This window comes from Serinus canaria, chromosome 13 (genome assembly GCF_022539315.1).
Source record: "Serinus canaria isolate serCan28SL12 chromosome 13, serCan2020, whole genome shotgun sequence".
Lineage (NCBI taxonomy): Eukaryota > Metazoa > Chordata > Aves > Passeriformes > Fringillidae > Serinus > Serinus canaria.
Genome location: NC_066327.1, coordinates 12,635,889 through 12,649,349, shown reverse-complemented (window position 1 = coordinate 12,649,349; position 13,461 = coordinate 12,635,889). Strand labels below are relative to the sequence as shown.

The 13,461-nt window shown below is 46.1% G+C and overlaps 1 protein-coding gene across 2 annotated transcripts in view; it reads right to left on the bottom strand.

The window, feature by feature from the left end:
• Window positions 1-13,461, bottom strand: part of GRIA1 (glutamate ionotropic receptor AMPA type subunit 1) — a 119,938-nt gene that overhangs the window by 49,405 nt on the left and 57,072 nt on the right. For both annotated transcript variants that reach the window (XM_009091473.4, XM_009091474.4), the window contains exons 4-5: window positions 12,764-12,948; window positions 8,334-8,387 (exon numbers count right to left, since the gene is read on the bottom strand). In XM_009091473.4, coding sequence (XP_009089721.1) covers window positions 8,334-8,387; window positions 12,764-12,948 — 239 coding nt within the window. The remainder of the gene's footprint in view (window positions 1-8,333; window positions 8,388-12,763; window positions 12,949-13,461) is intronic.

Below are 13,461 nucleotides of genomic sequence, written 5' to 3'. Positions count from 1 at the left end.
CCCCTGGAATCTGGCTGCGTGTGACTTTCTTCAAGCTCTTGATACCTGAAGCATTTGGGATGTGTCTGTTGGACATGCAGGGATCAGCCTTCTCCTCCCTGCACAGCACTGAAATCCCCCAGGGAGGAAGAGGAGGAAATGGGAACTCAGCCTGCAGCCCCCCTTGAAAAGCAGGCACCCAGAGCAGCCCAGGGCAGCAGGGCAGTGCCCAGGGTGTAGGTGCTCCAGGGGAGACAAGGCTCCTGCAGGCACAGCTGTCCCTGGGAACCATCAAACCATCCATCAGCCCCCTCCCAGCAGGATCAGCTGTCCCTTGGACTCAAACTCACTCCACAAAAGCACCTCAGCAAAGCAGAGGATGTGCCTTCTTGCCTTGCACACGCCTGGAAACCGCCTGGATCTCTCCAAATGCCACAGAATGAGCAGGCTGACAATAAACCACACAAATCTGGTTCCTCCTCCAGCCTGCTCTGACTCACAGCATCTGCAGCACACTGCTCCAGCAGCAGCCAGGCTGGGTTCAAAGGAGGGAACTTGCTCTTTAGCCCATACCATGGGCTCCTCTCTGCATTAATGGACCTCACAGAGCAATTAAGTGCAGGGTGTTGCTGTGAGGAAATAATATGGGCAGCTATTACAGACTTTTGTGGCTTCAAATAGAAAACAAGTATTGGGAAGGGGTTTATCCTCCCTGTGCTTTCCTTGATGCATCTTTCTTTATGCTCTTTTTAAACTGAAAACAGTTTTCAGCCAAAGGTTATTTTGCTGTCCCATTTGCTGCCTTGGTTGCTGGGAGAGGCATCAGCAAGTCACACATTTATATTCCTATCCACTGTTTGTGGGCTCAATCATCAAAGGAAATGCATAATGCAAGAAGACTGATGACTTGAAATGGGCCTCATGAATCCATCTTGATTAAGTGGTCCACAAAGGATCTGCCTTGAAAAGAAAGTCCCTCTAGAAATGAACCAGCCCCTAATTTATACCCTGGACACTGTGAGGAGCCAGCCCACTGAGTGGGCAGCTGTCAGTGTAGGGAAAACCTCATCCCCTTGTTCACGACCCTCCTCAAATCTGGAGCTTCACAGACTGCCCTGCATCTCTCCTTTTACCCTCATATTTCACTGCCTCACTGTCCTAAACTCTGCCTCCTGATGACCCTTGGTGGCACGGCTGCTTGTGGGACACCATCTCAGCAATGGCAATGCACCCACACCTCCAGATTCTCTTTGTATTTCCTTGAGCTCACATTAACTGCTGGCCCTTTCCCTACAGGTGCCTCCTGTGATGCCTTTGAAGCTGCAGAAGCATGGGCTGAGCTCTGGGCAGGCTGTGGGCTCAGAAACCACCCCACAGCCCAGCTGAAAACCTCCCTGCCTGTGCTCCAAGCCTCCTCCTTTCCTGGGATAAAGAACATTAGAGAGTCTCCTTGAAGATAGATGCGTTTCTGAGAAACAGTTCTGTTTTCTCTCCTTGTGCTGCATCTTCTGAACTCTCCAGATCTCCCCCTGAGACTGGCAAACTCAGCTTTGAAAGAGGAGAGGGGAAAACCACCCCTTTCTCTTGAGTTGCCTGGAGAAGGCTTGTTGGCTGAAGGCAACAGAGCCCCCTGATCCCAGGGAGGAGTATTAGATTTTTAAGTCTCTTTCTGTCTGGGATGAAGAGACTAGAGTCTGCTTTCTCTTTTCTTTAATAGGTTGCACACTGAAATATTCCTTTTCAAGCCAAAAGCATTTAAGCAATTCACCCTGAGCTTGGGTGGGTGCCACAGAAACCTGTAGCAGCATAGGGAAACTGGCCCAGCTCTGTTTAAATGCATGACTTGCAATGCCAGACTACTTCCTTGCAGCAGATTTTATGATTATAAGAAACTTTGCAAAGCAAAATTTTTGCTTCTGAATGGCTGTAGATCAGCTGAGTGAATACAAAGTGGCTGCTGTCATTCCAAGGTACACCAGTGACTTACTGCAGGGAGCAAGAAATGGAGTGTTTCCAGACAGAGCATCTCTAATGCCCCAAATTATCTTCAAGCTTAATTTCTCCAGTGAAGCATCATTCCTCACTCCCATCACTTTGTATTGATAAGGAGGGTATGTCAAAAAAGAGCCCATCTGCTCCAGTCTCATTCCGCTGTGCCTTCCAATGGGAGAGGAGTTCTCCACTGCAGAGTTATTCATGTGTCAGATCCCAGTGGGGCAGCAAAACCTGTGAGTCCTCACTGGGACTTAGGAGTGAATGAAGAAAGGGAAGACAGGAGAAGGGGGCACTATCAGACAGCTTCCCACCCCGCAGCTTGATGAGAGCATTTTGTCCTGTCTGTAGTTACAACACAAGCCAAATGAGGTGAGAGTCCAGACTCTAAGCACAAGGGGCTGGAGGTGAACAGCAACTTTTCCTTGGTGCAGCTCTGCAGATTATTCTTTTTTTGTGTATTATTTGCCCAATCTTGCAGCTGCAGCACATTATGGATATAAATGCCCATACACATCTTGTCAGAAGGCTCAGTGCAGGCAGGGGAAGGGATGTTCTAGGTGGATGTTTGTGCATTAGAGAGTTTTCAGGGCATAAACTGATTTAAAGGTTTGGGAAATGTGCCGTGCAGTGGCAGATGCCATGAATTCAATCACAGATATGATTAAGGGATGACCTGATCCCAGTTTACAAGGACCAAAACATCAGTAATGGAATATTTTGTCTAGCAAACAGAAGCATAAATCTGGTCGAGGAAGCTGAAGCTAAGCATGTTCTGACTAGAAAAGAGGACAAATGAAGTCACCACGAGGCAGATACTATGGATTTACACATCACCACTTGCAGCTGAGCTGGGATAATGGATTAGGAGACTGCAAATGGCTGAGCAAACCTGTTAGTTTAACACCATTTTGCTGAAGTTTAAGCTAACACATTTTTCCTTCCAATAGCTGTAATATAATCTGTCAGTTACTCACCTGATGCTCTGATTTTTTTAAGCCACAGTAAATCACTTATGTTTTTGAGTCCTCATTAATTACTGCAAAAATCCTCCCAAGGTTGCTGTTCATATTATCCTGTGTGGGCAAGTTTTGTATCAAACCAGATAATTTCCTTATACGTGAGACACTCAAGTTCAAGAAAAATTTAATTCAGGGCACTGCTGTGTTTTTTACTATCAGTAATTCATATGAGAAATTGTTATATGGGGTTCTTCTGCTTGACAATTTTTAAATCAGGACAGAAAAGCTGTTTGAAAGTGAAATGCAGAATTTTCACTGATGTATTATATTGTCTTTCTCTGAGCAGAAAATGAATGTCTCATGAGCCTACTTGCACAAACCTCTCAGGAAGCAGAAAGGTCTAACAAGCATAATTTTGGAACCCTAAAAGTAACTTAGGACACCTTTTTTCAATAGAAGAATATAAATTTTGCATCTTGAGACCTTGCCAGGATGAGAAGGAGATGCTGTACACATCCTTCTGGAAACTCCACAGAACAGAGTTTCAAATCAGTGAATGATTCACACCTGAGCATTGCTGACCTTGTTTGTGCCACCAGCCAGCAGCACTTCAGGGGCAGGGGACAGCACTGAGAGCTGAGGGGGACTCAGATAAACAGGGCAGCTTTCAAGCTGATGGGAGACAGAATTCCAACATCTCAGCTCCAGGCAAGCAGGGCATGCAGCCACAGCTGTGGGTGTCCTGCTCTGCTTTAGGGGAGCTGCTCTCTGCCTGTGGATGGCAAATCTGGGAGGGTTCCTCTTCCCTCTCTGCACCCAGTGTGGCTCTCACATTGCTGAGTCTCAGCCCTGGTGTGCAGAAGTTCTTCCTCCTGTTTTTCAGGTGCAAAGAAAAATCAAAGCTGCCCATCCAACCCAGAGGGGAACTGGATAAACCCAGCACATCTTGTCTGACTCCTGCAGGAGCCACTCTGCTGGCAAAGCTTCTGTGCTGGGGAAATGATGATGCAGAATGAATTTTGCTTTTTTTTAATATATTCTCTATTTTTTTTTACACCTGCATTTGTAGCTCTGTGGCCTATTGTATCTGTGGCTAGTTTCCCCAGTACTTTTCCCTACCTTCTCCCCTGGCAGAGAGACAAAACACATTCCAAGACCCCAATCCTATCTTGGTTCTATCTGGGATGCCAGGCTGAAAAACAGCTCTTCAAGACACATTTTCATAAACAAAGTTTCTTTTCCATCTGAGGGGGGAAGATTTAGAGATGCTTGAACTGGGGGAAATTGCATTACCTCTTATGCTCCTAATTGGTGATTTTTGTCAATTATACTAATTTGCAAAACTTACAACACTGCATTGACCCCATGGGGTGGTGGGCATTTTGTGAACATTTTTCCATCTCTGTCTCTGGAGGCCTCCAATAAAGGCCAACTTTATATTACCTCCTATATTAATATTTTCTCAAAAGTGTGTTATTTCTGGATTCCCTAAGGCATCACTGGTAACCTCCACCAGCCCCACAACTGCCAGCAAAGGGAAACTGCCCATGGCCTAACTGAGTGCTGACACAGGCTGATGTAGAATGGCACAGGAAAAACTGCTTATCTTTGCTAATCAACACTGTTTTTATCTTTACTTTTCCCTGCTACACCTGCCATCAGCAATCTCATACACTTATCTATTCATCTTCAAAAAAAAGAGCCCTTGCTAAAAGAACAGCTTGGACTAATGCACCAGGAAAGAGAAAAGAGGGTAAAACACTGGATGTGGCAGCTGTCTTTCATACTTCTCTTTTAAAGACAGGTCACATGAATGTCCCTTATTTAATGACAAAGATTTTTCTCTGTCTAAGCTGATGCTCTCCCACTCCTGACAGTAGTCAGCTCACATCCGTGGCATAGGACAAACAGATTCATAAAGCCAAGGTTGTGGGCAAAAAGCCTGAACATCAAAAGAAAGGAATCCCAGAAGTTTCTAAGCTTGTTCCTCTGATAATATTGACTGTATTTTTTTTCCCTCTTTGTGGTTGCTAGAACTGATGATCTCAAAGGCTGAGAACAAAGCTTAGAAAAATGAGACTCACAGAAACAAATACTTTTAGAAGTTGCCAAATCTCTTTGAATTCCAGAGGGGAAAAGAGAGAGAAAGAGAGTGAGAGATATGACTGCAAAGTGCCAGTGCACCTGACAAACACCCAGGTTAGCTCTGGTAAAAGCTCACTGCAGTAACTCTGATGGGTACTGGTTAAAGACCAGGATTTCATCAGATTGCAAAAGCCATGAAGAGTGCCAAATTTGGCTCAAGGAGAGGGAGGGATGCTCACAGGAACCCTTCCCCTGGCTGGGATGTTGCAGTCAGACCTTCATGGGATGGGCAGGGCTGGGGAAACAAGGGAAGTTGTGTCCTTAGAATGTGTAGCAGTTCCAGAGAAGGATGTCTGCCCATGGCCTAGGGTGCAGAATGGTTTCATTTTGTTTGTGAACACAGAAATATTATTGTCTCACCTTGGCAACAGCAATTTCACTGAAAAAGAAAGCTGTTCCTGCTAGGAAACACCAGCTTTCACTTGCTGCTGTCAAATTCTGCTCAGCACTCTACTACAGCTCACCCAGAGCAGCTGCTGGGCAAACACAGCAAGGCTAATACAAGGCAGTCACTGCTCATGGGTTGGCTGTGGCCAGACAGGGAATTCCTCCATTCCAAAATGTGCCTATGGATGATTTTTTTTTAGACCTTATTCAGCTTGTGCATTGCCTTGCAAATTCATTTTGCATTCCTGATGGAACACCAGTTTGAAGCTGCTGCAATTGGGCAGTGGTGTGCTGCTGCTTGGGTTTTTTGGCTCTGTATAGGTCTCAACAAGCATAGAGCTAAAAAAAGGAATTTAAGTGGGGTTATCCAGGAATGTTTCCTAATATTTGCTTTCACTGTGTAATTTCCATAACTGTGTCCCCATTTTTCCATGCCCAAGTGGGTTAGGCAAAAGGCAGAGGTTGGAAATTCCTCCCCTTGCTCCAGCTAGAGCAGGAAAACTCGGTGGCTACGAACGGGCTGAGGATTCCTTTGGTCTGATCTTCATACAGGGTAAGAGTCCTAAATCAGGACTGCCTCAGGCAGCACAGGGCACGAAAAATAACTCTTGGAAACCCAGCACTCCCAGGTTTTAGCTCTTAATTTATTCTCTGAGGATCAGTGCTCCAGAAGGAGGCACTTCCCCAAGCAGGGCTGCTCTCCAGGCACGCGGGTGCGCACGAGGGTACGGGAGAGTGTGTGGGCAACGCACGCCCTGTCATCCTAGGACATGTCTGCAGGGGAAAATGAGGGGTGTTTCAGGTCTACCACTATGAGTGTGAGTCAGTGGGAATAAATTACAGCACGCTACACCCTCTGAAGGCTCTAATCCAGCCATGAGGTGTCCTCAGAAGGGGGTAAAACCTACTGTGATCTCTTGGATCAGAGCGTTCGCACCAGGGTTTAACCCTGCCAGAGGCCAGCTTCTGCCAATCTCTTATAAAATCCCTGGCCATCCCCACTGAGGGAGGCTTGCTGTCCTTCCTTGCTGCCCTGTGGTCTCTGAAACATGAGATCTTAGGCCCTTTTTGCCATTCTCCTTGCTAAACCCATCATCCAGTAGCTCTCGTGTGGGTGCAGCATGTTACGGGAGCTGATTTGGTTCTGGTGTCTGAACCTACCCACGTTATTCTGCCCTGGAAAGGACCTTCTTAACCCTGAGGGGTGCCAGGATTTTTTTTAAATAGTTTTCTCATGTTGTCTGATTATCCCCTGGTCTTTTGTCTTTTTCCTTTTTTTTAAGTACTCCCCTCTTTGACTTTTGGCTCTTGTGTGATGCTGGGTTTTAAGGAGCAGGAAATACCAAAGGTAAAGCTTGAATTCCTTTCACTCTGCTCCTTCTCCCCAGAATCCAAGCTGCTTGGAAAGCACACCAGTGAATTCTGGTGGTCCTGTCAGACAAAACCAAAGCCTCCTCCACTGAGCTGCAGTGGAGGCAGAATGTCCCTTCAGAGGGCCTGGAGAAATGAAAAGCCGTTTGCTCCAAGTTAATTATTTATAAACCCTGTTGGCTGAGTATGCAACCTCTCCCAGCCAGCTCTGTCCTCTCAGCATTTGTGCAAAGGCTGAGAAAACACATTAAAGATGGGACAAGTGTACTTTCTCTGGGTGAAGGTGAGGGAGAATGGTATCCTAAGAAATGTCCTTCAAATCTCCTACACCTGAGTGTTAGTTCAGTTCACCTCGTGCCTTTAATGCATTTATCCTTATGAAACTGCAGGGGGAAGAGGTGATCTTGTCATTCAGCTTTCTGTGTGGGTGTACTTAAAATTGCACAGACATGCTCACTCCAGTGACTCCAGCTCACTTTCCTGCTCAACTTTAATGAAGGGACTTTCATAAACATCCAGGACCTGGGTTATGGCAAATAATTTTTTTTTTTTTTAAATTAGCAACTGAAGTTATTGGCTGCTCTGTAGTTTTGCATGTCTCCCCCTGCACAAGGTAACATTTTAATCTCTGTAATTACACGGTAGGCAGCCAGCACAGGGTGCAGGGTCAGTACAGGGCACTGCAGGGTAATGATGTGGCCATTTTTGCCTGGTAAATTACAGAGTTATCTTGGGACTGAGAAAAGGAGAAGGGCAGCAACTGCTTGACTAATTGGCAGTTTAAAGTTTAATTACCCCAGGGCTGACGTGCTGCCTCCCAGATGCTGCTCTGTGCTGAAAGAACAGGTCCAGAGCCTGCACATGGCTCAACCCACAGGGACACAGGAGTCCCAGGGGAGCAGCATCAGCCCCAGAGTGCCAGCAGCAGCCCAGCCTCTGCTATGCATCCTCCTGGATGGATGGACACATTTGGGGAGGAGAGGGTAGGAGCTCTGCTGTGGAAAATCTCCATTTCTCTCTCTTACCTCTCCCCTAATCTCTCTAGGCAAAGAAATTTCCCATCCTCCTGTGAGACTTGCTCCAGAAAGATGGTTCTGCCACTGCCCAGTGCAGCTCTGTCCTCAGGCAGCACCTCCCTGCATTAAAGGGAGAATTCTTTCCTTAAAGAAATCTTTGTATTCAGTTCTCTCCCTAGAGCCATGACAGTCAGATTTCATTTAGCACCAAGGGGGGAAGTGATAAAATCACTTTGGTCTGCATCTGTCACCCAGCTAAGGCCAAACCACTACAAAACCCCAGCACACTTGGAGATATCGTGCAGATAATCTTGCTGGGTCAAGAGAGTAAACTCCATGAGAAGAGCACAGCAAAAGACTTTGGTATTTTTTTTTAACCTAGAAGATGGATGAGAAAATGAGTGTACAGCTCAGTAATTATAAATATAGTGCTTTACAAAACTGAGAGATAGAAAAAACCCCACCAATTAGGGTAACTCACCATATTTGCCAGAATGTAGTGGTACCCATTCCCATTTTTTTCAAGTGAGATGATCTGCAACACAAAAAACAAGGATGATTAGCAGAGATCAACCAAGGAAGAAGAATATCAGTTACCTGCCCTTTCTCACTCTTATTTTTCCTTGCTGAGACTCTTCAGCTGTGATCAGGAAGACATAGCAAAAGAAAAGTTCCCCATCTTATTAGAGGATGGCCAGAGGTTTCACACATGATCCCTGAGCAGCAAATCTGAAATTAGACTGGACAAGATCCCCAAGAACATTGCACAGGCAGGGAGAATAAACAACCAAACCAACCTGCTTCCTACAGGCTTGGGGAGGAAGATAAAGCCCTCACAAAATTTGTATTTCATACAAAGGAACAAATGTGGAGTTGGAGTCCCTGTGTCCTAGGAAAGCAACTGAAACTTTAGGCAAAACTAGAGAGCAATCCTGCACATCCTCCAAGCTACAGCCCCTGCTGCAAACACCTGCCTGGGAGAGATGGCTGGAAGTTTAGGTTATGGGTAAGTTTTTGCGCAACAGTGGAGTTTCAAACTACATCTCCAGAATGAAGCTGTTTGGGCAAGCCACAGAGGATCCCCCTGCATTTTCACTGAGATAATTTATAGATTCATGTGCATGGTGTCCCAATACATGTGCTTTGCCAATTACTCCTTTGTCTCTGACACAGCAGAGTCAGGTTTTTATTTTCTTTTATCAACACAATTGCTTACCAATCTGTAACAACTGATTTTTTCTGTTTCCCTTTTTTTTCCCTTTTCCATCTGTTGAAGATTTTCCTGTGACTGGGGGGAACAGAGGCACACATCAGATGGCCTGTGTATTTTTCTCCCTTGATTTAAAAAGAGTACAGAAAGAATATACCTAAAAGTCTTCATTATTCTTGCTGACTCCATTTTTTCATTGAAATTCCACTCTATTGATTTCCAGCAGCACTGTTGAATTCTTAGTAGTTTACTAGAGTCAGATACCATCTGCAATTGAGCCACTTACAAACAGAAAGAAGAAAGTGGAAAAAAAGGCCCAAACGCCCTCAAAGCCTGTACAAACACAAGATTTGCCGGTTTCTGAGAGAGCTCTGCTGTTTCCATTAGGTTTCTTGGCTGGCAACACTACCTCTTATTTCCATTGTCATATGAATTGATTCCGAATTGCTGCCTGCATTGCCAACAGGCACAGGCAAAATCTGCACAAACTGCAGTGAGGACAGAAAGATCCCCACAGCCAGAATGATTCTAAAACCACTGCTGTGTCAGATCCAGCCAGAAGTCAGTGTACCCAGGACTTGTCTCTGGTACCAGGCTGGCAGCAGGTACTTAAGAAGTGTCAGATGAGGGCAGAGACTGATCCTCCCCATGGGACAGCACTCCCAGATTATCATGAGCAGTCATTTAGGGATTTCCAAATGGATAATAAATGAGCTGACACTTGCTCTGTGCAACTGGTTCGTCTGCTTTAGCCCTTCTCTGATGAAGTGCTCTTGTATGCATAATAAAACTCATCTGGTTCTCAGCATTAACGTGGGGGTGGCAATTAACTCCAATGAAGGCTTCATTTAGAAGCAGTTCCTTACACAGTTAATGCCAGCTCCACCAGCTTCCCTGCACAGGATCCCTCAGTGTGGCTTCTGCTGAGGTGTATGGAGCTCTCAGAAAAATCCTCTGTCTACCTAAAGCTATGAAGATATGCACTTCATTATGAGTGGTTTTCTAAGTATCTTCCACTGCCTGATCTAAGAAGCAAAACCAGACCAAACTTGTCCCTTTCCATCCATCAGCTGAGACTGACCTTTGCAGTAAGTCCCAGACCTTGCAGGAGGAAGGAGAATCTCTGGTGCACTGGGATGTCTAAGAATTATGATCCAATTCCCCTTTTCTCCAGTGTCAACAATAGCTGGCATTGGCTCCTTCAGCCCCAGCTCTCCTTTGTTATTTTATGAGGTGTCAGAGCCGATGAACCGAGGAGGGCTGCCATCCAGCTCTCCCTGAGCTGTTAATCTTACAGCCCATCCACCTGAATTATGAAGCTCGTTTCCTGTGTTTTACACAGTTATTTGTGATCTTAATTTATTTTAAAACGCTTGCTCAGTCCTAATGTGTCCGGACAGCAGTAGCAAGCTGAGGTTATAATAGCATTTATCACTCCTCCTGACTGTGGTGAGAGGCTGTGCTGGGCTGCATGCTGATTGCTCACTTGGGCCACCTAGGTTTCATTACCCACTTCTTAATGGGAGAGTTTGACATCTATTAGAGAGAAATCCTCTCAGAGTGAAACACTGGCAGAGGAGAAATTCCAGTTACTCATTTTAATGAGAGACAAGGAAGAAACAATAGAGGGCTTTGATGGAACACAACCCACCAAGTACTTATCCCATTAAGGCCACGCTGCACAACCCCACGGCAACCTGTCCTGATCCAAGGCCTGGCTCACAAATGACAGCTACCTCAGCAAAGACAAATCAAACCCTTGAGACACGACACAGAGAAATCTCCCAGAGAGAAACCAGGTCATTTTTAACACACACAGCACTGGCTCCTCCACAGCTGAGGGCTGCCTTGTTGGAGTCATTGGTGCTGTTTGTGTTTTGTGTATGGAGGGAAAATGAAAAACAGCAGTGTGGGTGTGAGAGGCACAGGTGCTGGACAGCCATCCCCAGCTCTCCTGCTCACTGTGGAGCACAAATCACAGATCCACTGCCACTGAGAGACAGAGACAGGCTTGTCAGGGAAGAAGAGAAATGCATTGAAATGTCCCCGGGAGGCTGAGGCAGCTCTTGGAATACCTCAGACAGTCAGAGGGACAGGGCAAACAGCACAGTGACATTCCCACAGAGGCTGCTGGTGTGGTGAGCTGAGAGACCAGCCAGGAGCTCAAGTTACAGTCCCAGCTGAATTTCACATGATCATGACCTGAGCACTATCTTTCAATCCCTCCAGTCATCTGGAAAACCATGGAAAACCTGGCATCTCTTTCTCACACTGGGACAACTCCTCTGCTCTCAGAAATCCTGGTGGACTTGGAACAAGAATGTTAAAAAGGATGAAAATGGACTACACACATCTGAAAATGTTGTTCACCGCTCCATCCTTCACTGGAGTGTTACCTCCCAGGCACAGATGTCTGCTGGAATTGCTCTGTAATTTTTGTAGTAAAACACAGCTTTGTACCTCTTCTCCCTGGGAACTGATATTTTTTATAGCATTGCAAAACAAATAATCACAGTATCTGGATTTTTAGTGCTCTTACAAATAGCTTTTCCTATATCTAGGTTTAACACTCGCTCCAGTTCTGTGAAGAACTTTGAAAGAAAGCCTTATTTTCCTGCTCATCTCAAGAAGACAAGGTAATATTTTACTTTACAACTTAACATTCTTTTAGACAAACCAGGCTTAAAAGCCTGACACTATTAATCCTAGAAATTTTATATACTCTGAAGAAAAGCCAAATTCACTGCCTAGGTTTTGTCCAAAATTTTGTTCAACTGCAGCTGTTCTATACCCAGAGAGAAGCATTTACCCTCTGTAATAACCTGTGTTCTCTTTCATGAATGTGACCTTGGCTTTGAGGTTACAACCTGCTCTCTGCTTTGTTATTCCACGTGACAGAGGAGCACCCAGAGACATCCAGCAAGGATGGATTGTGCTCATCACTGAGCACCTGGTGAAATGTCAGTCCCTGTCCCAGACAGGGAGCAGCTGAAGTGTGAGATGGAGATGACAGGTACCTTAGATAGAGTGACCTGTGAAGCATGAGGTAAGAGTGAGCTGATTATGGGGAGTAAAGCAGTGGAAATTGCCCTTTCCAAACCCTTCCAATGGTGGAGGGCTGTAGGTGTGAGAGGGAAAGGTCTTGTGGCTGGAGTTGAAGTGTGGACTCAACCCACCCCTGGGCATGCATTTGTCTCCTGTCCACAGAAATCCCTATTCAGGACAGATGTACCATAATCCTTCTGTCCTGCTGGCACAGGTGGGAGAATTTGCTGCAGGACATGGAGAGTGGAGGACCAGGAATCTGGCAGTGCCAATCCACTCCTCCAGCTTAACTGAGAAACTGGAGAAAGACTGCAGAATCAGGAGGTGCCACATCTTGTGCATGCTGCTTGGAGGAATTAGCACAAAGCAAACTCACTGGGGAGCAAGGGGGTGTAAAGGGCTCAGCAAAGGAGTCAAACGAGGAGAGAGCATGGAGCAGTGGAGCTCACTCAGCATGAATTCATGAGAGCTTGTACTGTTCCTGCAGCTTTACTGTTTCCCCAGTAACACAGCAGAGAAGCCTGCGAGCCCAGCAGCTGCAAGGCACACACCCCACTCCAATGAGAGCCACAAGGAGACAAGGATCAGACAAGAATGGGAAAAATCACGCTTCCCTGCATGCAAGACTCCTCCCAGAAGGCCCACACCAGCACAACCTTGTTAAGGATGATGTTCAGCCTCTCAGACTCGCAGTCCACCACCACCAGCCTTTCCTTCTTCTTCTCCAGCTCCTGGAAGAGCACCCTGTAGCCCTCCTCTGTTGTTGTCAGGATGTTGACAGCTGTCACCTGCCAGTTCTTCTCAGCTGCAGTGTCCAGAACTTTCTGCAGGACTGACAACCCTAGGGTGGGAAGAGAAGGGGGAGAGCCAGGTTTTAGTTGTGCAATGGCATCTTTCCATCCTCCTGGCAGCCTGTGTAGCTGCCTCAAGCCAGGCTGCAGACAGACTCATGAGAGTGCAGCAGAACTACAGAGAGCAGCTAACAGTCTAGATCTGACCCAACCCCATCTGGGCTAGAATTAATGACTCCTGCTTTTTCTGGCCTGGCACAGATGATTCCAGGTCTGATTTTCCTTTGTAATTGGCAGATCAGTCTTGTTGATCAGGCCCTGCTGTGGGATTCAGATAAGAACTCTAATCCTCATCTTCCTGTTCCCCAAATAACTTGATTTCTCTCAGCCATTGTTTCCTTGTCATCTTTGATCTGCTTAGGCTGTGTTCTCCTAGGGTTAGGGACACCCTCATCAATCACAGCACACTGTCACACTCAGCATGCTTCTCTCAGCAGCATCTCATCAGGAGACCATTACATTTAGAATTATGTTGCCTAAATTACATGCACAGCTTTCTAGAG